The 27,999-nt window shown below is 41.0% G+C and overlaps 1 protein-coding gene across 3 annotated transcripts; it reads right to left on the bottom strand.

The window, feature by feature from the left end:
- Window positions 1–35: 35 nt before the first annotated feature.
- On the bottom strand, window positions 36–27,999 carry CREBRF (CREB3 regulatory factor). Of its 3 annotated transcripts, none has more exons than XM_028717728.2 (9): window positions 27,873–27,999; window positions 14,433–14,622; window positions 13,374–13,499; window positions 10,559–11,627; window positions 9,928–10,122; window positions 9,497–9,686; window positions 8,451–8,524; window positions 7,711–7,833; window positions 36–5,595 (listed from the first exon to the last, which is right to left on the bottom strand). In XM_028717728.2, exons 2-9 carry the CDS (start codon window positions 14,544–14,546, stop codon window positions 5,480–5,482), a joined length of 2,007 nt encoding a protein of 668 aa, XP_028573561.2. In that variant the 5' UTR covers window positions 14,547–14,622; window positions 27,873–27,999; the 3' UTR covers window positions 36–5,479. The 3 variants fall into 3 exon arrangements, with proteins under 3 accessions (XP_028573561.2, XP_028573564.2, XP_028573563.2); XM_028717731.2 differs by lacking the exon at window positions 27,873–27,999 and adding an exon at window positions 26,948–27,193; XM_028717730.2 differs by lacking the exon at window positions 27,873–27,999 and adding an exon at window positions 25,220–25,287.

The following is a 27,999-nucleotide window of genomic DNA, read 5'->3' as shown; positions in this document are numbered from 1 at the left end:
AAGTGCCTCAGACAGAAAACACACAGAAGCCAGCATACTGTCAGAACTTCTCTTCACAATTTATTTTCAGTTACAAAGGATGTTGCATACATTGATGAGTTTGTATCTGAATAGAAGTGCTCGGGCCCCAGGGTGACAGGAGTAAACAAAATCAATGTTTTAATTGTGCCTCTTTTTTTAAAAAAAAGAAAAATTACACAACACTAAACATTATAAAAATTGCAAACAGATCATGCTTTTAACAGGATAAATTTTTCTGAACAGAGACAAGACCTTCAATACATTTGTCTGAGCTCCAGTTGGAAATGGACTACAGAACATTATAAACAGCATTACAAACATGATCCCAAGCATAAGATCACCAAGGTTGTTAATATGCTTTTTTTTTTTGGTTTTCAGAAAGCTTTGCTGTGTTTGCATATGCTGTCAGCCTTGTGCCCCAATCCTAAACCCATTCATTTGGAAGCAAGTCCCATTGATTGCAATGAGAGTTGGCCCTGCTAGCAGTTAAGTTAGGTTAGAATTGCAGACTTTGTTCATTCTTAAGTATATATATGGGCCAAAAGGTGTTGAGAATGTTTAAGGCAGGAGAAGAGAGAGCGAAAACTATTCATGCATTATACTTCTGTAAAAGTGAATTGTTTCATTATTCCCTAGTTCATGGAAAGCTGTTGGGAAATGAGGCATCTTGTTAGCCTCTGAAGATAATGATGGGTTAGAAGCTTTGGCCTGGTCTCACAAGACAATTATTTTCTTCTTCTCGTTTCTTAGCTAGGCCTAGCTTTGGCTTAAACTTGCTTTCCAGAAAGATTAAGTCTGCAATCCTAAACTGAAGTTTCACCAGAACAAATAGGGCTTACTTCCAATATAGTGTGTTTCGGTTTATGGAGAAAAAAACGCATGACCAATATGCTCTTGTGGAAGTTCATTAACATCTTAAAAGGCTGAGCATCACATTGCACAAACACCTTTCTACTGCACTAAACCAATTGGGGGAAATTAAATAGACTGAAAATACGCATCCATGAGACCCAATCAAGCTTAGAATGCTGTGAAGGAAGTATATGCTAAAGTGCCATTTCTGCAATGTTGACAAAGCATTCCATTTACACTGGAAAGTATCACTAAGCGTTGTACTCTCAATGTGGTAATGCCCTTAAACATTTTTTTATCAAAGGAAAGGATCAGCTTTTGGATTAGGAACTGATTGAAATGTACTTTGTATAATCCCTCAGGTAAAACAAAATAAGAAACTGCACTTTTGTGCAGCATTTCAGCTAGCAAAAATATAGGCTCCCATCTGATAGCAGACTAAACTAGACAATTTGACAGCTAAACCTTACCCTAAAAAAGAAAAAAGAAAAATAAGAAAGCATGATTAGATGTATGAAATTCAGGTCGGAAGGCTGAATTTCAATGCTATGTATTTTGACTGTGCCTCAACAGAATTCCAGGAAGACTGCTAAATAAGTCAAGGAACAGACTGGCTATGCTATTTCTGCTGAAGGCAACTTGTAAGTAAACCCATCAAACACAGATAGGAGGTGATTACCATTTCAAAACTAGCTGTATTAAAAAGACTTACATAAGAGAAACAATACATCATTATTGACATTTGTGAATAAACAAGCAGATTTATTAATGAAGGCAAACATCAGAAAAATGGTATAGACTTATGTGAAACCCACACTGACAGTACGGTATTTGAGAAATGTCTGTTGCTTTAAGATTATTCAAGAGACCTTTAATCTGTGTTAGAAATCATTTTTGCTCTTTTCCACTGCACTTCAGTCTACATTTAAAAATAAATTACTGACCAAACTAGTGGACTTAGTATATCTCTGTGCCCAATTCCTACAACAGTGTCACTGTTTGCATTGATGCCAGAGCTGAGTGGAAAGAGCCAGTCCTTGACTAGCCAGAAGACTAGTATTTATGAGCCCCAGAAAGTTAAATATCAAGGTGTGCTTGATAAATTCAAGAAAAGGCAGAGAAGCTTTTGTAAAGAGATGTAGTGGAATTACTATAAAAAATCCTATCTTCCAAGACCACTGAAAAATTGGTCACCCTATGCCAGTACAAACTAATCAATACAACTAAGCAAATCTATTTGAAGTTCCTTCATGATGCTTTTATTGTAGTTTGCTTCCAAAAGGGTTCAAGGGTTTAAGGAGTCCTGGGGAATGAAAAATAAACTTGGTTCTAATATACAAGTAAGGCACAATATAAAGCCACATCATAATCTGTCAATGGAGAAAATGGGTAAAGGACAAGAACCATACATGGTAGAGAGTAAGTAGTTCATATCCATTCAAAAATAGAAGTGTGGCACTCAGTTTCAGACTGACAATTTTTTAGCAAGAGCATGTTTTAATATGGAAACAAACTCTAAAGTATCCAGTGTATGAAAGAGTTCGGAACTCCTTTTAAAAAATAAAGTGTATAATTGCTTTTGGATGACATGAGAATATTCACAATGCCTACACTTGTAAAGTGACCAAAGACTTCAATAAGATCCACATACTGTGTATGAACACTGAAAACCTTTAGAGAGCTCCTCTAAAGATAATCATCCAAAAATGCATGCCACAATTTCCCAAAACAAAACATGAACATTTGGTTTTTTAAAAATCTTTGTGATAATTATACACTAAACGTATATTAAATGACACTAGAGGAAGCAGATTGTTACTGGCATTAAAAGTACAACCATTTTCTAGACTGTTTTAAATGCCACAGAGTCCCCTGGTTAAAATGTAAAGCTGCACAGCTTGCCTATGTCATCTTTACAATAAAGGTTAAACCAGCAAAGGTCTTAACTTTACTCTACATTTTACTGCCAGGTTTTATTTAGATCAAGTATCGCTGCAGCATTCTGACCAGCCCAGAGTTAGCAGCAAATGGCAGGAATCATATAAAATGCAATATCTTTTTTTTTCTTTTTTAAACAAAGTGCTTTTCTAAGATATACATACATATATAAATAGATACAAAATAAAGTGTCACCATTAAAAAGCTCAACTATTTCAAAGCTTTTAGACTATAACTTAATACATAGAAAACACTGAAATGCAAGGGTGTGGAATCCACTAAAAAGATTCAAAGTCTCTTTTCAATGCTAGACCAAAATCATATTCTGGTTTTCAGACATGCACAAAAAAGGCTGCAAATGCAGTATTAGCTCAGAGAAGCCTGAATTACTACAAAGGGGTATTGTATCTTACTGTCAGTTTGTCTTGCTGCACAAGTCCTGATTGCAAAACAGATGTATCCCACTGTAACTATCCTATTCATGCTCTTCTGATCCAGTGTTAGAATCTTAGCATGAATCATATTTAAGCACCATTCTTCAATGAAGCTCAACACTATTTCAGTATATCAGAATAGGCTGATGTAAAATACTTGGACGCAGCTCTATAACCAGCGTTAAATGAGATACATTTCTGATATGCCAGCACTATTGCAGGCTTGACGCTTAAAAAAATAAAAGCAGCAGCTCCATCATGACATGCAAATTTGTGCTGAAATTATGCAAATACTTTAGATCAATTTTTGAAAAGGTAGATAGCAATAAGCAGCAGTGCAGACAGAAAGAGCAAAAAAGGCTTTGGGGCAGTACAACTCTACAGTGGGAGCTACATCTTCCTCAATCTTTCTTTTTTAAAAAGAATGCATTGCTTGCCTATTACAGGAATGTAGCAATTCCCAATGTCCATTTAGATATAAGGAATCGCACTGTAAGGTGCATGTAAAGAATTGGAGGGGGGATAATGAGATTTTTGTATTTACTTGGAGCTGCATCTGAATTATTTGGTATCCTTCATAAATAGTGTTATGTAGTCACCTGTCTATCAAACAATTGGGAGGAAAGGCATTCATGAAACCAGATAATGATCCTGTCTTGACATAAACAACTTTCTCATCAAGAGATAAAGCTTTTCATTGGTACTTTAACACTGACTAAAAGCAGACTCTCGTGAGCCAAACTGCACACGCATTTGTATTCCCCCCAATCATAGAAACTACAAGTTAACAATAAGTCACATAGAAGTTTGAAGAAGCTAGTTGAAATATCTGTACAAAAATATAAAATCTATAAATTCTTTTCTTTTTTTTAAGCCTGTGTTGATCCTTGGAAACATCACATGCACAATAATACAACAACTGGAAAAGTGGCAACTAAGGAATTAGATATTTTAGCTCTTTTCTTTACATATATACACATTACAATAAAAATAATTTTATTTTGGTTGTTTGGTGGAAGTATCCTACAAGCTAAATTTTTAATTTCCAAAGTCAAAATCTACTTTACCAATAGCTTACTAAAATCCAAATATATTAAAATTTCTACTATGTGCAGAAAAAAAAAGGATTTACAGACTTCTAGATGGCCAACTTATCTACTATGAAGCGAACTAGAAGAACAGCAAAATAATAGTTATGTATGAATGCTCCTTCCGTAGACAATTGGACCCAAAGAGAAAAAAATTCACAGTTCAGTAAGATCCCTAACCCTGACCTTTTAAGTTTTTTTCTTTTTATACATTCAGTACAGTATCATGTAAGCTGTGCAAAACTTTACTTAAACTGGCAATCTGCCACATCAGTTGCATTTGTCTTTGGTACAAAAATAAACAATCGCATTAATGTGCAAGTATTTGTTTTCTTCCGGCCAAGTACCGAAAATGAGTTTTCTAGAGCCATCTTTTATACAATACATAGACTCTGTGGCATATCTACATTTTCAACATATTCCTATATACATTCAAAAATTTGTAAGAGCTGGAACAAATACATTAAAACCCATGAGACCATCTATACATCTTCTCTCCCACAAGGGTTTCTTACCATTTTATAGTTAGACTTCTCCCCACCCACCCTCCCCCTCAATACAAGGCACAAAGAGTATACATTTTCTTACTTGCACAGACATTTAAATACCGTATCAAGCTCAGAAAACTATATTTTTTTAAATGGCACACTAGCGTTATTGCCAGGTGTGCTATGTACAAGTTATGGTTGCAAAGAAAACTTATTGTTTAGTTTAGAACAAAAGAGCAATTATTCTTGAAAAAAACCTTCTTAATCTGAATTCTAAGTTTTTATTTTTCTTGGAGCATAAACCCGCCATAACGTTTGGCATTTCGCAAGATTTTTACTTGCAAAAAACATGTTTTGCTCCTGCATGTTATATTATCTGGTCCTAGGTAAACTTAATTTAAAAATGAATATGTAGTCACCACATTTATGACAGAAGCAGATTTAAAACTACAAGATTTATGCTCCAAAATGCCAGTAAGCATTTTATACCATGCTTTCACTTATCTTACTACATTGTTATAAAAAGGAAAAAAATGATGGAACTGAAAACTGTGTTTTATAGAACGCTAAATTCACATGCAGACCAGAAATAATTTTACAATGTAGTACATGACACAGGCAGAGCTCTGACCAATGTGAATGGATCAAGTGATGTCTACTAAACTTTTGATGTTGGTATTCGTAGCCCTACAAGGCCTCCTGTAGGATCTCCTTCTGCTGTTTTTTCTAAAACTTGGTTCACAAATTCTGATGTTTGCCCAGATACAGGTGGCCCTGGAAAAAATGAATGAAGACATATATTCAGATGTGTGTTTTCTGCCTTCTGCTCATTGTTAATTCAAGATTTGTTAGCGCCTACACATATAAAATAAGGGTGGGGAACCTTGACCCCTTAGGTCATTCTTGGTCCACCAGGCCCAACTATTTGGCCCATGAGGCTGTTTTGGGCAGGCCACTACATTTGTATGACATCAGATAATGGCAGAGCTTGGACAAAGCCCCCTTGTGCAACTTCCTAAGTACAACAGCTGTTTTACTGAAACAAAGGAAATAAACTTGCTTTTAGGAGCACTTTGCTGCCTAGATGCTTTGAAGTTCCAGTTTCACAACTTCAGAGCACCAAATCTCCTGATGTCGTTTGTAACATCAGGTGATTGACAGGTGGGGGGGGGCCTCACCCACTTGTCGCATTTGGCCTGTGAGGCAGATCCTGATACATATCTGGTGTTAAGTTAAATTAACTGGAAAAGTTTGCAAGCACCAGATAGGCTAGGATTTAAACATGCAATGTGATGAATTAATATGTTTAATGTTGAATTGTAAAGAAAGAAAGATGTTAAGTGATGAAGTTAATTTTATAAGAATACTGGTTTTGGAAAACCGTTAAAATGACATACAATGAAATCCAACCAGGGGGATACGAGGAAGTCACTTAACAATGTTATTAAGTTTGGTTTAAATATGGTTGAGATTTTTGTTTGTTTGTTTGTCTGTTGGTCTAAAAAACTTTTTTGGAAAATTAATTTAAAAAATTGAAAATAATAATAATAGAATATTAAGGGAAACGAACAAGGAAACAGTGGTTTGTTCAAGACCTACTCAGACCATTTAATGTCTGCTAAAGTCCTAGTAGCTCCTTGATGCTGAGTTCGATCCACCACCTAAAATACAGCTTTTCATTGCAACATAATAGGCAGTATGTGAAGTGTACGACCAATCACCACAATCCTGAAGATGCAGAGGGTGGGTTGGTGTGGGGGTAGTTTGTGCACTATAGCACTGGAGTAATGAATTAAGAGAAAGTCTGAGATGGAGAAGTGAAGGGGTGTCTAGATCAGGGTACCAAACCTTTTTCTGGCACATCTTAAGTTGGAAATAAGTGTTGAGGGCACCTCTCTTTATTCAGGTGTCATTCAGGAGGAATGAAGATTCTGGTGGGTTGGAGCATTGGCCAGCTCTTCACTTGCAATGAATCAGCAGAAATGTGTTATAAAACATATCAGATGGGGGAGGGGCCTCACGGGCACCGTGGGTGCTGTACTGGAAAAAGTATCAGTAGATCAGGGGTTGTCAACCTGGTCCCTACCACCCACTAGTGGGCGTTTCAGGATTCTAGGTGGGTGGTAGGGGGTTCTATGGCACAAGCTGAATCCTCCTTCCATCGAGCACTGGTGGGCGGTAAGGAAATTTTACCATCAAGAAAGATGCATTAGTGGGCGGTAGGTATAAAAAGGTTGACTACCCCTGGAGTAGATGATGGGGCAGCCCACAAAGGAAATGGCTAGTTTGTTGGTGTTTCACCATCCTTTTTTCTTTACACAAACAAGGTGAAGTGTAGGTCAGGGGGAAAGTGGAAGAACAATTTGAAGACAAATGTGAAACCGATTAGAGGTGTTACAGGCAGGGCTTTTTCTCAGCTAGAACAAGCCGGAACTCAGTTCCAGCACCTCTCCGGTGGGTGTCACTGCCATTATAAGATAACAAGGTTTGTTCTGACACCTCTTCTTATAGAAAATTGGCACTGATCACAGAGCAATAGGTGATCACAACACCCAAGCAAAACATTCCACACAAAGTTGATTTGCGTGATTAGAGCAAACATCTTATTTCCTCAGCAGTTGTTATGTGAAACTCAGTGCAATGGAGATGCTTGCTTTAAAAAAGTTGTTTGGAACAGTATATTCCCTGCCTGAAACATCTGAATATGGCCTCTGCTGTTGTGATGTTAGGTTGCATTAGTTAAAAGCAAGTTCTCAGTGATTTTAAAAGTCAAGTCAATGGTAGTGTAGTAGGTGAACATAGTCTAAAGTCATTGTATTTGTGCAAGCGGTTTCCATCATTCAGAAAAACTAATGATTTTTGGTACCATCACACTAGATGTTTACTTACCAAGAGTATCTTTAATAAGTACATCAAGCTTCTCACCCATATTGGCTACTCTGTCATCTTTGGGACTCTGCACTCTGTTCACAATTTCTTGTTTGATAGAGTTGATCACAAACAGCAAGTTATCTGCAAGAAGAGACCAGGCAACAATGTAAGTCTACTGGAATGCACCCTTGGGGGAAGGAAGAATACACCTCCCTATTTATTCATTTAACATCTGCTATAATGCCCCTTTAATTTTCAAGTCCATTTGAAATAACTAATACAAACACAACAATAAAAAGTGACGCTTAACATAGAACAGAGGGGGAAGCCTGAGAATATAAAAAATGCACTTAAAAGGTATTAATGTAAGCCGCAGCTAAACCTCCCTGGGAAAATTACACAAGCAAGGTGCTATGGCTAAAAAGGCCTTATCTTCCAGAGGTGCTTGCCAATAGCTTTAACAAACATCTGGTGATCATCCAGTCCTACTTCTTTTTCTTTTTGTAAGTCACTTTGAGTTGCCATGACAAAAAAGTAACTAATCAATTTACTAATAAGAAAAAACAGATGATACTATTTTCTGTGGAGACAATGACCTGTCCATTATATATTTGGACCATCAGATTTCAAGCCTCATGAGCTGAGGCTGCAAGGAGACCCTGATGGCCTCCTATGTCCAGACAGCATGCTCACACAAAGCGACAAAGGAAGTTATTTCAAGTTTGCTAATTAAGTCTTTTTCTGTTTTAACGGCTTACCATATTCAGTGTTGAGACCCCACAGTTTCACCTTGTTGGCTTCATACTGGGCTTTCTTTTTAAGTCGGCAAGCTCTGTGATAATGGAAGGCAAAAAAGCAGCTTAGAATATCCATCTAGTTGTCTTAGAGCATACCTGATGTTACTGTATTGGCAGTCATCAATGCTATACAGGTGCCCCTATCCCCACCCCACCTATGTGCACCCCATTCAAATGGGTCACCGCTAAATAAATAAATAGCCATTCTCTCACTCAGGTTTGCTGCCCAGAAGTCACCTGGGGCTGCTGCCTGAACGAGAGAAGGCAGCCTCTGATTGACCAGCAGCGCAGGGCAGGAGACGCCTTCTCCCTGCCCCCATCCTGACACCAGTTCTCCTGGGCACCTTTACTGGCCATCGCCCTTCATGGCCAGTTGCTGCAACCACATGCACTGGCTCTCCTCAGGAAAACAGGCAGGCAGGCTGGCTTGTGGCAAGCTGGGCAGCAGCCTCCAGCTATTTCCATTCCCCACATGCTCTCCCTATTAAAGTGGGGTACTCCCCACTTTACGCAATTTCCCTTATGAGCATGGGAGCACAAAGCATAAGCTGTTGGGGGGGGGAAGGACACCTATAATAGCTTAGATGTTATAATCTAATAGTCAAGATACTGAACGATAATTCCCAACACTCATTAAGCCTTGACTGATAACACTACCATAGTCTTATGCAGATGTTTATTGCAAAGTATGACAACTTTTAGACTTAAATAGCATAGCTCAGTGTGAAGCCATTTGTGTAGGCTGGACATATTACACCATAATCAGATATGCCTCAAACATACAACAAAAGCAGGAATGGGGAGAGAAAAACAACCATGTGCTTCAGCAAAACCTACTTTTTGCAGTACAATACTAGCCTGAAAATGCTTGTCAAAACAGAAGAATCCACACACCTTGGCATGTAGTAATCTTAACTGCTAGTGATATTATTATTATTATTATTATTATTATTATTATTATTATTATTATTATTATTATGGTGGTGGTGATGATGCCGCCGCCTTACCTGGAAGCTAGCTTGTTTTTTTCTTTTCTTGACCTTGGTCTAGCTGTTAAAGGAAGTTCGCTGACTGGAGTCAAATCACTGATCACTTTATTCAGCTTTCTCAATTCATTCCCAATCTGTAGCAGTTTTTTAGGGTTAGGTGTCAGATCTTCTACATCTGTCCTCCGTGACTTCTTAACAGCATATTTCCCTATGCAAATATATACAAAAGCAGGTTATCTGATGGGTTGCTAGAATACTGTGAATTACATTCAAATTTTAGAAATAGTTTTTATCCTACAACCTCCCATGGCACTGTTATGATTATTACCCAGTACAATATATAATCAATTATACAACTGGAAGGCAAAAAATAAATAAATTATGACAAGCTTCCTGAAAGCTGCATATGCACCTGAAAGCAACAACATTTGTTAAGGGACTGCTCTTACCATGATGTAATCCATTCTTCTGATACATGTTACTTGGTAGTGTATCTCGATTCCATTCTGAAGGCCTTAACATTCTCTCCTGTTGTGATGGTGTTAGTTGCTCACTATATTCCCAGAAGTATCTTCGCTTTCCTCTTTTTCGACAAGATATTGCGGTCATTTCTTTCAAGTCTTCCACAGAATCATTCTCATACCCTAAGAAAGGCATAAAAAGTTGCAGTTCAGCAGTCCCCCCTTTCACCACAGCAATAGGGGCAGAAAAAAGGTTGCCCAAACCTAAATTAAATGGCTCTAAAGCATTCCATTTAAACTCACCAGATGAGACCATCCTAGTTATTTCTAAACAAGATTCTGAAGCTTGAAAAGAGGACTAGGAAGACAACCATGCAGCATTCTAAACTCTGCATCCTTCTGCCACATTAATCAAAGGCATACTCAGCTGAAAAACAGATTCTCTACAAGGACATGGGAACTGCCTCTAGAGTTATGACTGAAAAATAATTCACAACTCTTCCACTAACAAAAGTGTTATGTGGGTCATCAGCCTTGCCAACATACCCATTCAAAATTTTTCCTCCCCCCCCCCCATACCTGCAGCAGACCTAGTTCTAGATTACAAGCTTAAAATTACCTGGTTCAGAGAAAGTATCACTGATGTCATCATCTTTGTCATCCTCGTAATCTTCCTCCTCGTCCTCATTTTCAGAGAGTTCATGCTCACTTCCGAAACCTTCATCGTGATCTTCATCCTCTTCCTCTTCTTCCTCCTCCTCCTCCTCCTCTGGATCAGCTTTTCCTGCACCGGCCTGCTCACCCAAACTGTCCGTGACAAAGAGGGAATAGTTGTGTTCTTCCTTTTTCTGTGAAGGATCTGAAACAGAGGTGCTGGCAGAGAGGCTGTTCTCCTCAGCAACTATTCCTGGAGTTTCTTGAGGTGGAGTGAGGAGCAGAGCCTGAGTCTCTTTAAAAGGCAACACTGGACTGTGACTCTGAAGGGAGTCATTCCCTTTCCGCTCTTGTTTCTTTGCTACAGCTCCACAGTAGCAGGTGTTTTCTTTTGCAGCATCAGCGTTCGCCTGGCTCATGGAAGACCTGCTCTGCGGTACTGGATTTATCTTTACTTTTGCCTTTTTAACATAATCTTTGCATTCAACATGAATGTTCACTTTCTCATTATTGTATGCGTTGGTCTTCACCATGATTTGTGTGCTTGAATTGGGTTTGCCTCCTTTCAGGGCAGATTCTGATAAAGGTGCCTCAGCCTGGCCCGTCTTGGATGAACAAACGGGGGCTGCTGCTCTGGTTGCAATCTTCTTCGTTGCCAAAGAGGTTAACTGGGTTTGCTTTACACTGAACAGCAATTCTGGGTAACACAGTGGATCTGAGACAGGCTGAGAGTCCTCACTGTTGAGCTGAGCCAGAGTTGGAGTTTTACTTATCACCTCTTCATCCTGGTACGGGCTTGAAAAGTCATCAAGGCCCAAATAGTCCACCTCTTTTGTTCCCCAGATGTCACAGCTGGTTAGTTTGGTGTACTTCGTCAAATCTTCACAGTAAGTGTCCCACTGCTCCCAATTTGCGGGGAAAGAGGTTTCAGTATCCAGAATGTCTGTAAAGGACTCCAGGTTCTCAAGATCTTTACAGTCCTCTACAGAAAGGAGGTTATCCCTGGAACTCTGCTGGTAATCCATTTCTCTGTCCTATAGAGGCAGATGTAAAAATGTCAGTAAATAATGGTAAATTACTTTTCTCTCTGCGTTCACCCTCAAGCTACACCACAAAAAGCACTACTTTGCTGGTGATATGCACCATACATACCTACAAAAGCTATTCATACCTCAAGGGAGAAATACTTTAACAGTTGTGATCCTAAAACACACTTACCAGGAAGTAAGCCTCACTGAACACAGTGGGAATTTCAAGAAAACATGCATAGGATTGTGCTGTCTGTCTGTCAGCTTTGAATCAAAGGGTTTTAAGAGGTCAGCAGTTCCCATGCCCAGTTCAATGAAAAGCCCATCAATTATAATTGCCTAGAAATAAGTGACTCATCTAGTTTAAGAGCGGAGTTAGTTGTCAGTGACACTGCTAAAATTAGGACAAGAGAGAAAGGGATCACTGATCTCACATTTCTAAAGAACAAAGCTGTATCATCTAGTCTGAAGAATTTTATTTAAGTGCATGAATAAAATACAAATATCTTATTTGCTTTCTAATCACCTTCATTTGTATTTAACTAATAGTCTTTGACAAGTTCTGTTCAGAAATATTGAAGGAATCAAGCACAATTAGCTTAAGGAAAAGATTTGAGCAGAGGCAGTTTCCCGATACTTGTAAGTGCACCTACACTATGGACTCCCTGCCTATTGCTAACAGGCAGGCACCTTCATTGTACCGTTTAGGCAAGTTTACCCAGATAGCTAGCATGTTGGGTTGAAATAAACGGCAGACGAGTAGAACACTGATGTGTGTTTTAATCTGCTTTTAGTTCATTGCCGATTTTAATTTTTTGAATGTTTTAAATTCTTGTTTTTACTGATAATACTATCCTGCAACCATGTGTTTGGCCTTAAGTAAGTGTAAATAGTACTAATAAAGCTCAAATAGCAATAGTTTTAACTACTGAGTGTGGACTTTGGTTAAAGGCAAAGAAAAACAGCCCGAATGGGAAAAAACCAGATTGGCAACAAGTTGCCAAGGGAGCTTGTGGCACTTTCTCACTTGGGGGATTTTTCCAGGAGGAGAAGGAGGAGGAGGAAGAAGAAGAAGAAGAAGAAGAAGAAGAAGAAGAAGATATTTATACCCCGAGAAGAAGAAGATATTTATACCCCAAGAAGAAGAAGATTTTTATACCCCAAGAAGAAGAAGATTTTTATACCCCGCCCTCCCCGGGCTCAGGGCGGCTAACATCAAAGTATGATACATTAAAAACATAAATCAAACAATCGATACAAATACAGCTTAAAATCAATTTTGGAGCAGAATAAAATCAGATGGCAACCCACAGATTATAACTATAGGAGATGGGAACACTGAGTCCTCACCAGGCCCAACAAGAGATTCTACATGGGGCAGGACCAAGAGATCCGCTGGTTGTCTTCCAACTCTTTCTCTATTTCCCTCACTTTTAAAACGTCTTTTCTAACATCCAACCACTTCTGACTCCTCTTGGATGTAGCGATGTCAGCAATGCCTTGAAGTCTGCTCAAGCACAGTTCTTTTTTTACTTCTTTCTTGGCCAGCTTTGTCAGCCTTTCATTGGCAAGAAGCCACTGTTGCTGGGCTCAGGAACTGAGGATTCCTCAATTAGTGATTAAATTTAATAGAGAAGCAAAGCACAGCAAACTGGCCTTCAGTGCACAGGTTGCTGCAAGGCACACCCCCTCTCGTTTGAGAGAGGCTAAGCTGTGCTTTATGCAGTTCAGAGAAAAATACAAGCAACTTACCACTTCATACATGAAATCTGGATCAGAACTGTTAGCCAACAGATCTGTGCTCATCAGAGTCTGTTCTGAAAACATGTGGTTTCGAAAGGCATCCCCAAAAGGAGGGTCCATTCCACTCACACTAGGCTGCAACAGAACGTTAATAATTTGTAACACAAACAACCAGTTTGTAACAAAGAAACATTAAATCCTACTGGGCGATTGCTAGCATTTTCCTTTAATATGGTACGTATTCCATCTCTTCTTTAAATGGTAGCAACTTATTACAACAGTCACTCAGGAGCCACAGCTTGGGTTTAGCCAGCTTTAAAACATGTTCTGCATATTTGCTAAGCTAAACAAAAGAAAACTGGCTGGTGAACTATCCCTTTTCTCACTGCCTATACAGTGGTACCTCTGGTTGCGAACGGGATCCGTTCCGGAGGTCCGTTCACAACCTGAAAAGCCCACAACCTGAAGTGCTGCATCTGCGCATGTGCGCGGCACAATTTGGCACTTGTGCACATGTGCGAAGCACGATTAACGCTACTGCGTATGCGCGAGCAGTGAAACCCGGAAGTAACCCTTTCCAGTACTTCCGGGTCGCAGCAAGACACAACCTGAAAAAACGTAACATGAAGCAAACATAACACGAGGAATGACTGTATATTAAGCAATTATCTGGAAATGTATATGTACAAAGGAAGGCCAATGCCTATGTTTCCCATACCTCTGTTCCCATTATATTGTCTTTGGCATCCTGAATCAGATAATTGCTACATGCTAGATTCACATGTCATGGAAAAGCACAAGCAAGAAGTTCCTAAAGCACTGAACGTTGGCTGTATCCAGTGGTGGCAAGGCTCCATCAGCGGAACGAGGAGGGCAGGAATTTCCAGCAATTCTCTTTCCTCTTGCTGTTCTCCTCCCCCCCAATCAACTCTCTGAAATAGAAATTTGTTTCCTTCCCTATTCTGCTGAGATAAGCTCTACTGCCACCTCAAAACACATAAAATCAAAACCTAAGTAAAATTTATTGACTTCTTATATCAGATAAGCGAATATAATACTGGGTATTACCTGAGGCATTTCCAGGCCCAGATCCCCCAAGCCTAAGTCCAAACTTGTTCTTTTCTTTGCTTGCAAATTCCGTTCCAGCTTTTCTTCAGGGTCAATAGGCAACATATAACTCATGCAATGGAGATTCACAGATTTATTTTCCTAGAAAAAGCTTCGTGTCGACTACATGGAACTTTTCTCTGGGAACTTTCTGCGTGAAATAAAACCAAAACCAAATATTCAGTTTGCATTGAAATTATAATTGCTCGACAATTTCTAAACAAAGAAAGTTTCCACAACCTAATACCCATGAATCCTAATGTCAGAACTGAGCAAGTACAGTGGTGCCTCGCAAGACGAAATTAATTTGTTCCGCGAGTTTTGTCGTCTTGCGATTTTTTTCGTCTTGCGAAGCACGGTGTCGGGAAAGTTTTGGAAAAGCTTCAAAAATCACCAGTCTTTAAAAACCTCAAAAAAGGCTACCACACCGCGTTCTATGAGTTGTTCCTCGAAGTCAAGTCGCAACTGTATTAACGGTGTTAAGAAAAAGGAAACAAACTTGCAAGACGTTTCCGTCTTGCGAAGCAAGCCCATAGGGGAAATCGTCTTGCGAAGCAGCTCAAAAAACAAAAAACCCTTTCGTCTTGCGAGTTTGTTGTCTTGCGAGGTACCACTGTACACCAATTTCAGTCTGAACACTGTTTGTGAGATTTTTTACATAGCATGATCTGAGTCCATGATGTTATGAAGTCAAAGAGGACAAGTCCCTGCCTTGAGGAGCTTGGGCAGGGACCTGCTCTCTTGGACTTCATAATTTCATCACAGGGGAGAAAGTAGATAATATAGAGAAGGAAGATGTGTTCAGAGCAATGAGAGAAGTGAATGATTTTGACAGCAGAGCAAGGGCTAGAGCTGAGGGGACCACCAGAGAGGATAGGGCATGAAAATCAGGAGTACTTGTTGAAGAGGCACAGTGCAATGACTATATTTATGAAATGTTGAAATGGAGAATGACATGATTTGACAATGGACTGAATATGTGGACATATGAGGCAGTGGTGAGAGGGTTCCTGAGAATGATCTTAATAGCTGGTGTTCCATTAAGCATCCATGTTTCAAGCTTTTCGGAACTTTAAAGGTCAGTACTAGCACTGAGAATTGTGTTTGGAAACAAATCAGGTGGCAGCGCTGCTGTTTTAAGACCGGCCAGAAAGGTTCTATTCGCTTAGTCACGTTCTGTAATCTAGTTGATGTATTCTGAACCAACTGCAGTTTCCAAACGGTATTGAAAAGCAGCTCTATGTAGAACGCATTGCAGTAATCCAAACAGGATGTTACTGGGACATGGTTAACTGAGACTAGGCTGTTCAGAGAGCTACAAGCCTCATTTTAATATTACAAGGCATATTCTAGCATAGCATCTGTTTGTGCTCCCCCACACAAGATTTTAACATGTAATATTATTTTATAATGTATGTTTATAAGACTGCTGTTACAGCTGGAAACATTGTAGGTTAACTTGTTTTAACCCCTCGTATTATTGGAATGGTTAAGGTACATTTTCTACTGCATGTAAACTACTTTTTAATATTCAGTGGTAGTTAAATTCTATTATTTGGTTTTTTTAATTGCCAGTGTGCCAGAAGAAGGATATTAAAATGTTCATATAAATCCCAAAGTGTCCACTCACAGGAGACACTGATCAGGGTGGCTCTGCATGATCGACTACTCAAGATTTCTCTTCTTCCAAGCAGCCTCTGCTGGCGACTATGTATTTTGCCCTACTCTGTATCAGGTGTGACCAAATTATCGCATAACTCCTGATACAGAAAGACAGCAGACTGCCCTCAGAGGTGGAACACCTAGAACAGTAACTCATACAGAACCATGAGGTAAGAATGGATAGTTTTTATTCTAACACCTTTTAAAGCCAAAAGCTTTTCGTATGAGGGTGAAGCATGCCTCAAAATTCAATTAAAAGGAAAGGAGACATGACTCAGGTATAGTAAGTGGTGTCCTAAGATGCATATGGAAGATAACTGACCAGCTTTGTGCTGCAGCAGGAATAATTGTCATTAATATGAGCTCAGTAAAACACTCAAAAAGCCACAATGCACCATAATCATGCTTGAACAAGGCAGAGTCCCAATAATGTCTTGCTTCCAATAAATCTACTTTTTTGACAACTATGCAATGGATCATCCATTTAAAGTTGAATAATAATACTTGTCCTAGAATTTCTAGCTACTCCAGCTTCCCTGCCACCCCTGAAACCTGATGTTTAAGCTTTTTGGCAGATCGCCTCAAGGCACAACTGTGCAACCCTTCAGTATTCCACAAACAGCAAGATTATGCAAAGGAACATCTATAGAATAACCCACTCAGCACCATGGCGCTTCACAGTGGGTTGGTGTAATGAATTTGCTTGTTAGTTCAGAAGCAAAAGTCCCCAATTAAAATAAATTCACTGAAAAAAGTCCTCGAAGTTTCTTCTTTTTAATCAGAAAGCTGGAGGTAAAGCAAATGACTGCCATAAAACAACAAAAATCTTCTGCTTGTTTAAGGATTGTATGTTCATAAATTAAAATGGGCATACCTATCATTCCAATATCCTGCCTCCATTCTACATGCCTCATTATGCCTCTTTTCCTGAAAAAGCTAAATTTAGTACAGTCTAAAAGATGCTGCAGATCAGCTTGGAAGCTCGTGAATACAGTACAGTGGTACCTCGGGTTAAGAACTTAATTCATTCTGGAGGTCCGTTCTTAACCTGAGGTACCACTTTAGCTAATGGGGCCACCCGCTGCCGCTGTGCAATTTCTGTTCTCAACCTGAAGCAAAGTTCTTAACCCGAGGTACTATTTCTGGATTAGCGAAGTCTGTAACCTGAAGCGTCTGTAACCCGAGGTACCACTGTACAAGAATTAAGTTTGGGTTCAAACTGGACCATGAGTCACACAGCAGCAGGCAGGCAAACAGAGTTGCACAAGACAGGCCTGGTTCTGACCACCACTTAAACTAGTTCCTTTAGTTGCAAAGTGGAGAACATTAGAAGAATGCTTTTATCTACATTTACTGGTTAAGAAAATAAAAGTCATTTATCTCTTACACCCAATTTATGTGAAAGAGAACTCCCCTGAAGCATTTTAATCCATGTGCCACCAGTATGATCACAGACCACAAGACTATAAAACAAACAAGAGCTCTAAAACTTGAAGCTATCTCCTCACACACAGCTTTTATTTTACAAACCTGCAGTCATTTCAAAAGCTTCTCTGGATCAATTAACTTCCACTGTACAATTTAAATACTGCCTAAGGATCACAACTTGAGAGCACTGAGCACTCTATGCAATACTTTGAAACATAAGGAACAGGATTAAAGGAATGACTTCTAATGTGATACCTGGTGATTTATAATCTAGAACCACAAGAGCAGAACTGTTTTACTGATATTTTAGAGAATCCTCTTCAATTTAAGCTTCTGCTAACGACAAAGCTCCACACTTTATGCAACAATCAAATTTGCCACCCGGCCACTGGGCTCATCACCTCCTGGCAAATAGAAGGGGAAGAAATGGAGGCAGTGAGAGATTTTACTTTCTTGGGCTCCATGATCACTGCAGATGGTGACAGCAGTCACGAAATTAAAAGACGCCTGCTTCTTGGGAGAAAAGCGATGACAAACCTAGACAGCATCTTAAAAAGCAGAGACATCACCTTGCCAACAAAGGTCCGTATAGTTAAAGCTATGGTTTTCCCAGTAGTGATGTATGGAAGTGAGAGTTGGACCATAAAGAAGGCTGATCGCCGAAGAATTGATGCTTTTGAATTATGGTGTTGGAGGAGACTCTTGAGAGTCCCATGGACTGCAAGAAGATCAAACGCATCCATTCTTAAGGAAATCAGCCCTGATTGCTCACTGGAAGGACAGATCGTGAAGCTGAGACTCCAATACTTTGGCCACCTCACGAGAAGAGAAGACTTCCTGGAAAAGACCCTGATGTTGGGAAAGATGGAGGGCACAAGGAGAAGGGGACGACAGAGGACGAGATGGTTGGACAGTGTTCTCAAAGCTACCAGAATGAGTTTGACCAAACTGCGGGAGGCAGTGGAAGACAGGAGTGCCTGGCGTGCTCTGGTCCATGGGGTCACGAAGAGTTGGACACGACTAAACGACTAAACAACAACAAAATAGTCAGCACTGGTTTTGAACCTATGGATCAGGGGTTGGGACCATCAGGTTGAAGGGCCAAATGTGCCCCTCCACCCCTCACTGTCTGGTCATTCTCTCCAGGCCACACCCCTCATTAGCTCTACTTCATACCTTGAAGCTTTTGCCTGGCTGGATTGTGTCCTTGAATTCTTATAATGTCTCTTGCTTCTCTGAGTGGATACAGAGAGGTATGTGAGTTTATGTAGATGCTAACCTATGGTATGAAAGTAAAATTTGCATCTAACGCTCTCACTGCGTTTGTCTCTGGCCCTGCCTACCACTGGCACATGGCCTCTGGAAGGTTGCCTAGAATGGAATACAGCTCTTGGGTTGAAAACAATTCCCCATCCCTGCCATCTAACTTACCTGTAGCAAACATGTGCAATGGAAGCGACAAGTGTGTATTCTGAAAACACCCAGGTGCAACTCAGTCAAGCCATGGTATTCTCAACCTTCATGCAAAGTATGAGGCCACCTTTGGAAGCCATAAGCATTTCAGTTACAAAAGGGAAGAGACTTATTGGCTTATCACATCTAGCAGTTGTACCTAGAATACAGATTCTGTCCTTATTACTCTTCTGACTTGTCAATGAGTTCTAAACTTTTTCCTGCCCAAAACACTTTAACGTGGACAATTCTGTCAAAGAAATTTGTGCAAAACATGAAACTAGTTTTTTTCAAAAAAGTTTTAGCATTATTTTCAGCACCTGGTTTTAGAGATTTTGGAGGACCAAAATGCTAGTTAACAACACAAGGTATACATGCCCATATTTTCCCAATATTTTCCTTCTCATAAGATACCATCAGGGCTAAATTAGATATGATGTTAAATGTTTGAAAGCAATTAACTTGCACACTTTGGGTTATGTAAATAGCAGTCATAGCAAAGCCTGAGTAGCCAAAGGCATCATGGGGGAGGGGAGAGTTTCACCCTTTCCCCCTGCCAGGTCTGACAAAAATCACATATCTGATGCTATTGTTCACATTTCTAGAGAAGCTTCAACTTGGAAATAAAAAATGTGCACATTAATTGCATTCACACAATTAACACTATGTCTAGTTCAACCCTCATAGAAGTCCCAAACAATGACAAATTGTATCCAGATGTTTTACTCTTAGAAAACTTGCTTTTTATTCTTCTTGATGATGTAGGGGACCATGAGGATTATTTTCCTCAAAATTACAAACTTTCTGGAAGCAAGTTCCCTTCTCTCTCGTTTGTATCTGTGAGTTCTTGCTCCTACCATTTTTTTAACTGCCTTACAGAAGGTGGCCTTTCAAGCAGAGAGTGGTATTTATAGAAAGATCTTTTTTTCTGTCTGCTGCCTGGTGTACAGAACACTTTAGAGTCAAGACTTGAAATGCACAAAAGAATCATCTGCTCTATTAATAGCTTTCAAAAACAACTTTAGCATTCAAGACCGTGGTGCCAGATTACGAAAACTGTTTCATGCTATGAATGTGTCCTTATGAAAGAATTCATGTCCAGTAGCTAACTGGTTACGCAGTGATACTTTGCTTCCGCACATTACATAAGCGTGTTGGCAAATACTAGTCCATATCACTGCCAGCTAGCTTGTCAGTCTATTTTAAGACAGAGTTACCTATCCCCAATCCTGTAGCCAACAGTCAAAATTTCATCTTTGTGGCCACTGTGAAGGGAGGTCTTCTGCGTTCATTACAATGTTTTCGTCCCCTCAGTACTGTGAACAAACTCTCAAAGGTAAATTGATTATGGAGTTATAATTCTGTAGAAGACATGCCATATTGCACTGAACCCTAAACTATGAATTCAATGCTGTCCATTTTGAGGATGGCCATATGCCAAGCAGAGTCATTTTGTGGTAGTGCCCATGGTGCAACCTTAAAATTTCAGAAATGCTCATGGGCCCCCAAAGGTTGAGGACCCTCTTAGGGCCTACATATTTTATTTATACATGTCCGGGCAGGGGGCGGTGGTAAGGGATGATGTATTAAAACTACTTTCAGTAATGAGCCATTAACTCCCCACTAGTATTTACAAGAGTTAAAAAGAAATACTTCCCTCAGAAATGTCATTTCCTGAACACACCAAATTTGCTCAGGTGCAGTAAAAAAACACCACTATATAGTACTTTGAACGTTAAATGTACTTTAGAAATGAACTATGGAAACAGGTGAATTTGATTTTCATTTTATCATGGCTATGAATGAAAACACTTTCTGTTTCTCCTAAAAACTTGAAATCCAAACAGAACAGAAAGTGAAATAGGTAAGCAATTATGCAACTGATACATGTTCCAAAAAACAAACAAACAAACAAACAAACAAAAAACCCTGGAGGTCAATCTAGTACAAACTTTTAGTAGGGGAATAGTTTAGAGGCAAGGATTGGGAAATCTTCAATGATCAAATTATTTTCAATTTGTGCTCTAATTCTGAAGCTAACAATCAGTAGGGTGATTTTTTAAATCTTGCATTTTTAGCTGTCTGCTGTTGGTACTGCCTCTATTCTGGCTTGATCATGAGGTAACTAGGAAATTTAGCATCCAGCAATTTGAGGAGGGAAGGTGGAGGATGCCTCCATTCCAGTTAATGCAGGTAAGGGGAGAATACTGGAATTACAGGAGTGACAGGAATTGCTGGTGCCAGTGAAAAGGTCAGCTAAACATTTGCCTAGCCCTTCTTCTAAGTCCTTTTCCCAGCCATGGCTCAAGATGCCTTGCTAACTTGTTCTTAGACTCACAAGGTATTGCTGCTTAATAATTAAGAAAATTTGATTTGATTATGGATGATGAAGCTATCCTGAGTTGTATCACCAAGACATGGATCGATAAGCTGAGAGCAGATCCCTCTCAGTTGTGTACATCTGAGCAGTCTGTGCAGAACTACCACAGATTGGGCATTGCCATGGGCTATAAAGATCCCATTTGCCTCTGCACGCTTCTGAATGGATTCCAGTTCTGAGCATTTGTACCTGGTGTTCATAATTCCAATAGTACTCCAACAACTCAGTCTAACAGTCTCCTTGTCTAAACTTAGGTGTCTTAGATTGGTGCTCAGAACTCCCCTGCACATGGACCTCAACATGCTGAGGCTGCTATGACAATCATGGGGGCTGTACAGATCAAATATTTGACTTGGGTTTTCTCATTTGGTCTAGGAGGGTGGTTTAATTTGATTTCCTAGTCAAAGCCACTACTTCCTGTTGAGGTTCAGGCTGATAATAGCCATCCCTCTCTGAAGGGTGGTGTAACAAAGTGAACAGCCTGACCCTGAAGATCACTCAAGAAACCTCCTGAGGAGGTTTCCATTGGCAAAGCTGGTTCTACACAGAGATGAGTCTAAGACTGGACATGGTTGCTCCTAAACATCCTCTTTTACTAGTCACAGCTCAATGATTTTTCAGTGAGCTGGAAGTAATGAGACGAAAGGGTGATGAAACAGAGAAAAGGATAGGGACACAGGTGGTGGAAAACTCAAATAGTTTGATGACACGTGGCTAAAACACACAATCGAGCCTACTCTGTGAGAGATGGTAGTGAAGAAACAATGCTTCAGCCATTATTGCACCTGTCTAGTGCCATTCAACGGAACTTTCCTGACTAATTTAGGATCCACTGCAATCTGGCCACCAGGAAGACATTAAGGAACCATCAAAAGCCACCTATGACATGCTTACTAAGCACTTAAAGCAGGGGTGTATAATCTGCGCTCCTCCAGATGTTGTTGGACTACAAATCACATCAGCCACAGCCAGCACAGCCAGTGGTCAAGGAGGACAGATGCTGTAGTTCAACAACATCTGGAGGGCCTCAGTTTAGCCACCTTTTAAACGATAAAATTACTTGTAATCACTGTGACTTATGTCTCTGTTAACACAGTTCAGTCATCATATGTGCCCAGGTGCTGAGTAAAGAGTGACTTGCCATATGTGACAGGAGTTGCCCTGTCCTCCTGGCCACTGCTCCTGGATGAGATTTTTTTAAAGATACTGACTGCTATGCCATTTAATATTCAGAATTTCTATGTGGTGCACATAAAATGTTTTAAAGGCCTTACAAAGAATAAAAACAATTAAAATTTATCACAGAAACAGAATTTGGGGGAAGAGTACTTCCAGAAGGCAAGTCAACAGCCAGAATCTGCTTAGACACAAGAATATAACTGTGCTATAGGAACTGTGACTTTAAAATTTGTGCTTGCCTTCCCATCCTCCCCCTTATTCTTTTTTTCTCATGTGTCATCTCTTTTTAAATTGTGACTCTGAGGGCAGGAGCCAATTCACTACTGATTTTTGCAAGCTGCTCCAATAGCCTTTTTGGCTAAATTGTGGGGTATAACTATCTTAAATAAGTAAATAATTGTTCCTCCATTGCCCCTCACTGCTCATTAGCCTCAAGTAGGGCTTTAAGCCTCAGGGCGCAAGAGGTAATGAGCGCCTCTTCATGATAAGTGGCAATCATGAGGATGTTCCTGAAAAACAAAAATACTAAATTCTTTACAGTATTAGGAAAAAATCTCTTTAAGGAACAGAAGATGTTTTCTTCTTGAATGATGCACTTAAAGTTCTCATCAAACCACTAAAAAGTGCTAAAGAACAATGGTGTAAGTTGGTTTTCCAGTGCACTGGTTGTCTCCAGTTGCCTCAAACATGACTGAGATTCTATTCCCAAGCAAGGAATATGATACCTTGCTATGACAGGCATAAAAGCTGCCAAAGAAAGAAAAGGATTATTTTGTAAATTGAAATAATGCAGAACTGCAATTCATATAGAGAAATCCCTCCTCACTACAACCCCACTATGCACTGCTAACAAGTACTGTAACAGGAAAGCAGAATTGCCTGCACTTACAGCGTCACCCAGCTTCTTTTCAGTGTTGGCATATGATTACGGTATTTAAAGAGTACCTCCTGCTCCCAGTGTTACACAATGAAAGCACCTCACTTCCATGCAACTAGGACAATGTACCAGGAGGTGTACAGACTAAATCCTGCACCCTGTAATTAGACAAAGAAGCAAAAGGTTTGGGAGTCTTTTGATTCTTCCATAATACAATACTTAATATTCTCCGATCGAGCCCTTAAAAAGTTTTAACTTGACATTATAGTGGTACCTCAGTTCAAGAACAGTCCTGTTTACGAACGATTCGGTTTACGAACTCCGCAAAACTGGAAGTAGTGTCTTGGTTTGCAAACTTTACCTCGGTCTAAGAATGGAATCCGAACGGTGGAAGGGCACCGGCAGTGGCAGGCCTCATTAGGGAAAGCGTGCCTCCGTTTAAGAATGGTTTCAGTTTAAGAATGGACTTCCGGAACAGATTAAGTTCATAAACCAAGGTACCACTGTACTTGTATTGCTTTTGCAAGTGAGCAAGCCTGCAATGCAGGTTAGCATTCTAATTTTACAGAAAGAAAACCAAACAAAAATAAAGAGCACATGGCATACTACTGTGCTCCACCAATACTCAATTACAAATGTTAAGCTTAAAAACAAGTAAAGAAAGGAACCTAGCATTGAGGGAATCCACAGTACGAAGCAAATCTGCAACACAGAACAGCAGAACCTGCCTTATATGGAATCAAACAACTGGTCTATCTAGCTTGTATTGTCAATACCAACCAGCAGCTGTTCTCCAGGGTTTCATAAAATAGACATAGGAACATAGGAAGACCACTGGTCCATCTTACAATGGCTGTAGGTCTCCAGGGCTTCAGGCAGAAGTGTTTCCCAGCCCTACATAAAGATGCTGAAGACTGAAGCTGGGACCTTCTGTGGAGATGCTCTACCACCAAGCTACAGCTCTTTGTCAAACTCTTGTTTGTTTAGGAACTGCGGCATCACATGCAACAATGACTGTATATGTGGCAAAGAGTAAGGTACCAGAGCCAAAGCAGCAGCTTTAAACTCAAGCAGCAACTCCTTGGACTCAGCCATAGTAAATTCCACACAAGATACTGGCTGGACATACTTCATTGGGAAGTATTGCACCATATGCAGGATAGGAGGCTGAGAGATAAATAGGACAAAAAGGAATCTTACAAGAAGCTTGCACAAAAAATTGAGGTTGCTTCAGTGACCTCTGCAGAGATAATACCGTCTGTCCAGTACTGGTTGCAGAAGAGAAGGTAGCCCTTCTACATCATTACAAAATACAGGTATTTAAAATAAAAACACATTAACCTCTCTGGTTTATACCTTAAGATAGTGGTTCTCATACCCCTTCTCATCACTTGAAAATTCCTGAGGGTCTTGGCAGATCACTTCATGATTTTTCTGCCTGTGGTACACTGTGCTAGATGCTGTATAATTTTTAATTGCATTTTTATTGGGGGGGGGGGTTATTTCTTATATTCTTTTCTTATATTGCACCTTATTGTATTACATTCTGAATTCAAATTGCAATAAAATACAATATAATAAAAATACAATTAAAAATCAATGTAAATATTTAACGCAGACATACTACGAACCACCTGAATGAAGCTCACTGACCACTGGTGGGCCACAGACCAGTTTAGGAACTCCTGCTTTGAATGCATTGATCCTGAACAGCAATATAGAAGCCACTTAAATAAATAAAATCACTGAACTATAGCAAGATATACAGACCTTGTCTCTTTAACTGTATTCATTTTATTCCATCCCTGGACTTGGTTATGTGTCTCGATAATGATTTATAATGGTGCACATTTTTCCTGCATGGTGTTTCTTTTTAAAGCAACAAAATATATTTAGCTTTATAATGGCTTGCTGCAGGTATAGACATTCCTGTACTTCTGCAAGGACATAAATAAACTGGAGTTCCAAATATTAAATAATAATACGAAAAATTACATGGAGCATGATTATTGCAACTCGTGTGAATACTAAAACCGTTCACGTGAAAAGGAACTGCCCCCTTTTCCAGAGAGAAAGGTGACGGGTAGATAGGAAACCGCCCCTATAATGGAAATGTGCTTCTCTAAAAACTCATGGCAACTGTGACCTGACTCTCGCCTACTTTTTGCTGCATGCCCACATGCCTGCCCCAAAATACTTTGGCGGCGGCACAACAGAGTTGGCATGACTTTTTTTCACTGCAGGAAAAGGAGCATTAAATCCAAGTCGTCCCTCCAGCCTACAGAAACTTGCTCTGCCCAGGGGTCGCCTGCTCTACGGGGTGGGGACGGGGCCTTCAGCAACCTCTTAAACTCCTGCCCCCTTTTTATTTTATCTCGCCGATGCCACAGCCCCCTCGGCTAGGCTGACCCACTAACACACCTCCCATACAACATGGCCGCCCCACCAAACGCACCGAAACACAGCCGACCGAGTTGTCACTTGGCCCCACCCCCTCCCTGGTCGCATTGGCCCGCCTAATTCCAAGCCCCGCTGCCATTGGGCTGGTTCCCCGTCAGTCTCTCTGCCCAGTGGCCTCCCCAAGCTAGCATGAGGCGACATGTAAACAAATCACTTTCTGGATGTTCCGAAGCGAGCGGGACTCCGCCGGCCCACGCCCTCCGTCCTCCCCAAGCCAAGGGCGGGGAAGGGATCCAGGGGGAGGAGGGGGAGGAAGCCCCCCAAACACCTGACTCGCGAGGGCAGCGACATTCTTTAGCCACAAGATCACTTACGAAAGTCATAAGGAGTGGGTGGAAGAGAAGGCAGCTGTGACCTGCCTTTGGGGGTGGGGTGGGAAAGAGGAGCAGCGGAGAGCAAGAACGAGAGGGGGATCCGAACAGACTGCATGTCCCCCTGAATGAAAGGGGTGCCGGCAAGCCTCGGGTTCCGCCCCCTTCCCTTGTGGGGCCAAACTCACTTGTCACTTTCCCAAAGTCCTATCATTGCAATGAAACCGAAGATTTCTCTCGCACCTCACAGAGACGCAGAGTATCACGAGACTGAACTGGCCGATTTTCATCCTTTTCTGCCACGCCTCTTTTGCATAAGACAACAAATACAACATTTCTTTCTTGGACTCCGCACCGTTTACTTGGTTTCCACGTTCTACTCTCTTGGCTGGACCGTGGCAAAGACAAGAGGACTCAGGCAATGTCCCGAGAGGTTTCACTTCCCCACCCCTCATGCAGTCTAAGCAGGCAATAAAATGGGAACACGTGTAGCCTTTAGGTGTAACACGATTTGAAGCAGAAGGATTCTGGAAGTTTTTGTCTCCTAATCTTGACGGCTATTTAGTAATAGTTCATCATTAACGATTTTTCCTTCGTTCCTTTTGCAACAACGACTTCTGGCAAAACATTCATCCTTAAAGGATTCAGCTTTTCTGGGAGACGAAAGATCTGAACCGACACAACTGCACAACTCAAGATCTTAGCTCCTTTTGTTTTAGATACCTACCCCAGGCTGAGAGGAAACGTGTGGACGACTGCGAAAACGAGGCAAACAGCTTCTTATCATCCTCCACCTTGTCATTAACATATCAAGCCACCTTTTGAAACAACCAGGTTGAACTACGTCTCTCAAGATGGAAATAGGGCAGAAGGTAAGCACTGGATTATTCTAACTACCATTACAGAAGTCCACAGTATCACCACACCTACCATCAGCTACCTCCTACATCTTACAAGGAAAAGGAAACTTACAAAATCAAAAGCTTCCCCAAACTCCCCCTTCCCCACGCCTCTCCCTCCCATGCTCCTCTGCAGTCCTAGGAGAAGGCAAAGCCTCCCAGCGAGACAACCAAGCAAGTACACGCCCCTTTCTTCCATATCCTTTCCCATGTAGGGGCGAGAGGCCAAAAGAAACCAGAACTGCTTTCGCTGCAGGAATCCTGCACAATCGCTGCTAGGATTGAGGGGGCGCTCCGGGGGCGCGCAGCCCCTGCCCTCCTTCCTTGAGTAAAGACCACACACACCAAGCCTAATCCTCCAGCCAGCAGTTGCTCCCGCAGCTGCCTCCACGCCCCCTTTCCGAAGCAAAAGCTGCGGCAGAAGAAACAGCAACTTTAGATCTCTCCTCCCGACACGATCGCTCTTTCCCCCCGCAGCCTCCCCAGCAGAGGACTCTCGCCTCCCGGGGGCAACAGCAAGACAAACTCCCCGCACCCCCAAAAAAAGGGGGTGCACGGCAACCCCGCCTCTCTCCTCCTGCCTCCCACCAGCCCGGGCCTTTTCGGGGAACTGCTGGGACTTTCAGCGCCGCTTCTCTGCCCTCCTTCCGCGCTGGGGCATTACGGCCACCGCTACACCCCCTTCAAGCTCCTGCCCCCCACCCTCCGCCTCGGGGGCTCCAGCCTTTTCCGCCTCACCCTTCGGCCCCTTACCTGGCGCCCCGTCCCAGCGGGGTAATGGGGGGTGTCTCAGTGGGGGCCCCCACTTCTGCTGAGGCTCCAGCCCTGGCCCGGCCCCTCCATGCCGCTCTGGGGTTTGTTTTGTTTATGTCCCTTCCTG

The sequence above is a fragment of the Podarcis muralis genome, chromosome 2, assembly GCF_964188315.1.
Source record: "Podarcis muralis chromosome 2, rPodMur119.hap1.1, whole genome shotgun sequence".
In the NCBI taxonomy this organism is placed as follows: domain Eukaryota; kingdom Metazoa; phylum Chordata; class Lepidosauria; order Squamata; family Lacertidae; genus Podarcis; species Podarcis muralis.
This window is presented reverse-complemented; position numbering and strand designations above follow the sequence as displayed.

Coding starts and splice junctions, on each gene's coding strand:
- CREBRF (XM_028717728.2), bottom strand. CDS start 14,546: ATGAGTTATATGTTGCCTATTGACCCTGAAGAAAAGCTGGAACGGAAT. Junction 10,123..10,558: donor TGATACTTTCTCTGAACCAG/GTAATTTTAAGC, acceptor TGCCTTTCTTAG/GGTATGAGAATGATTCTGTG. Junction 7,834..8,450: donor GGGTCTCAACACTGAATATG/GTAAGCCGTTAA, acceptor CTCTTCTTGCAG/ATAACTTGCTGTTTGTGATC.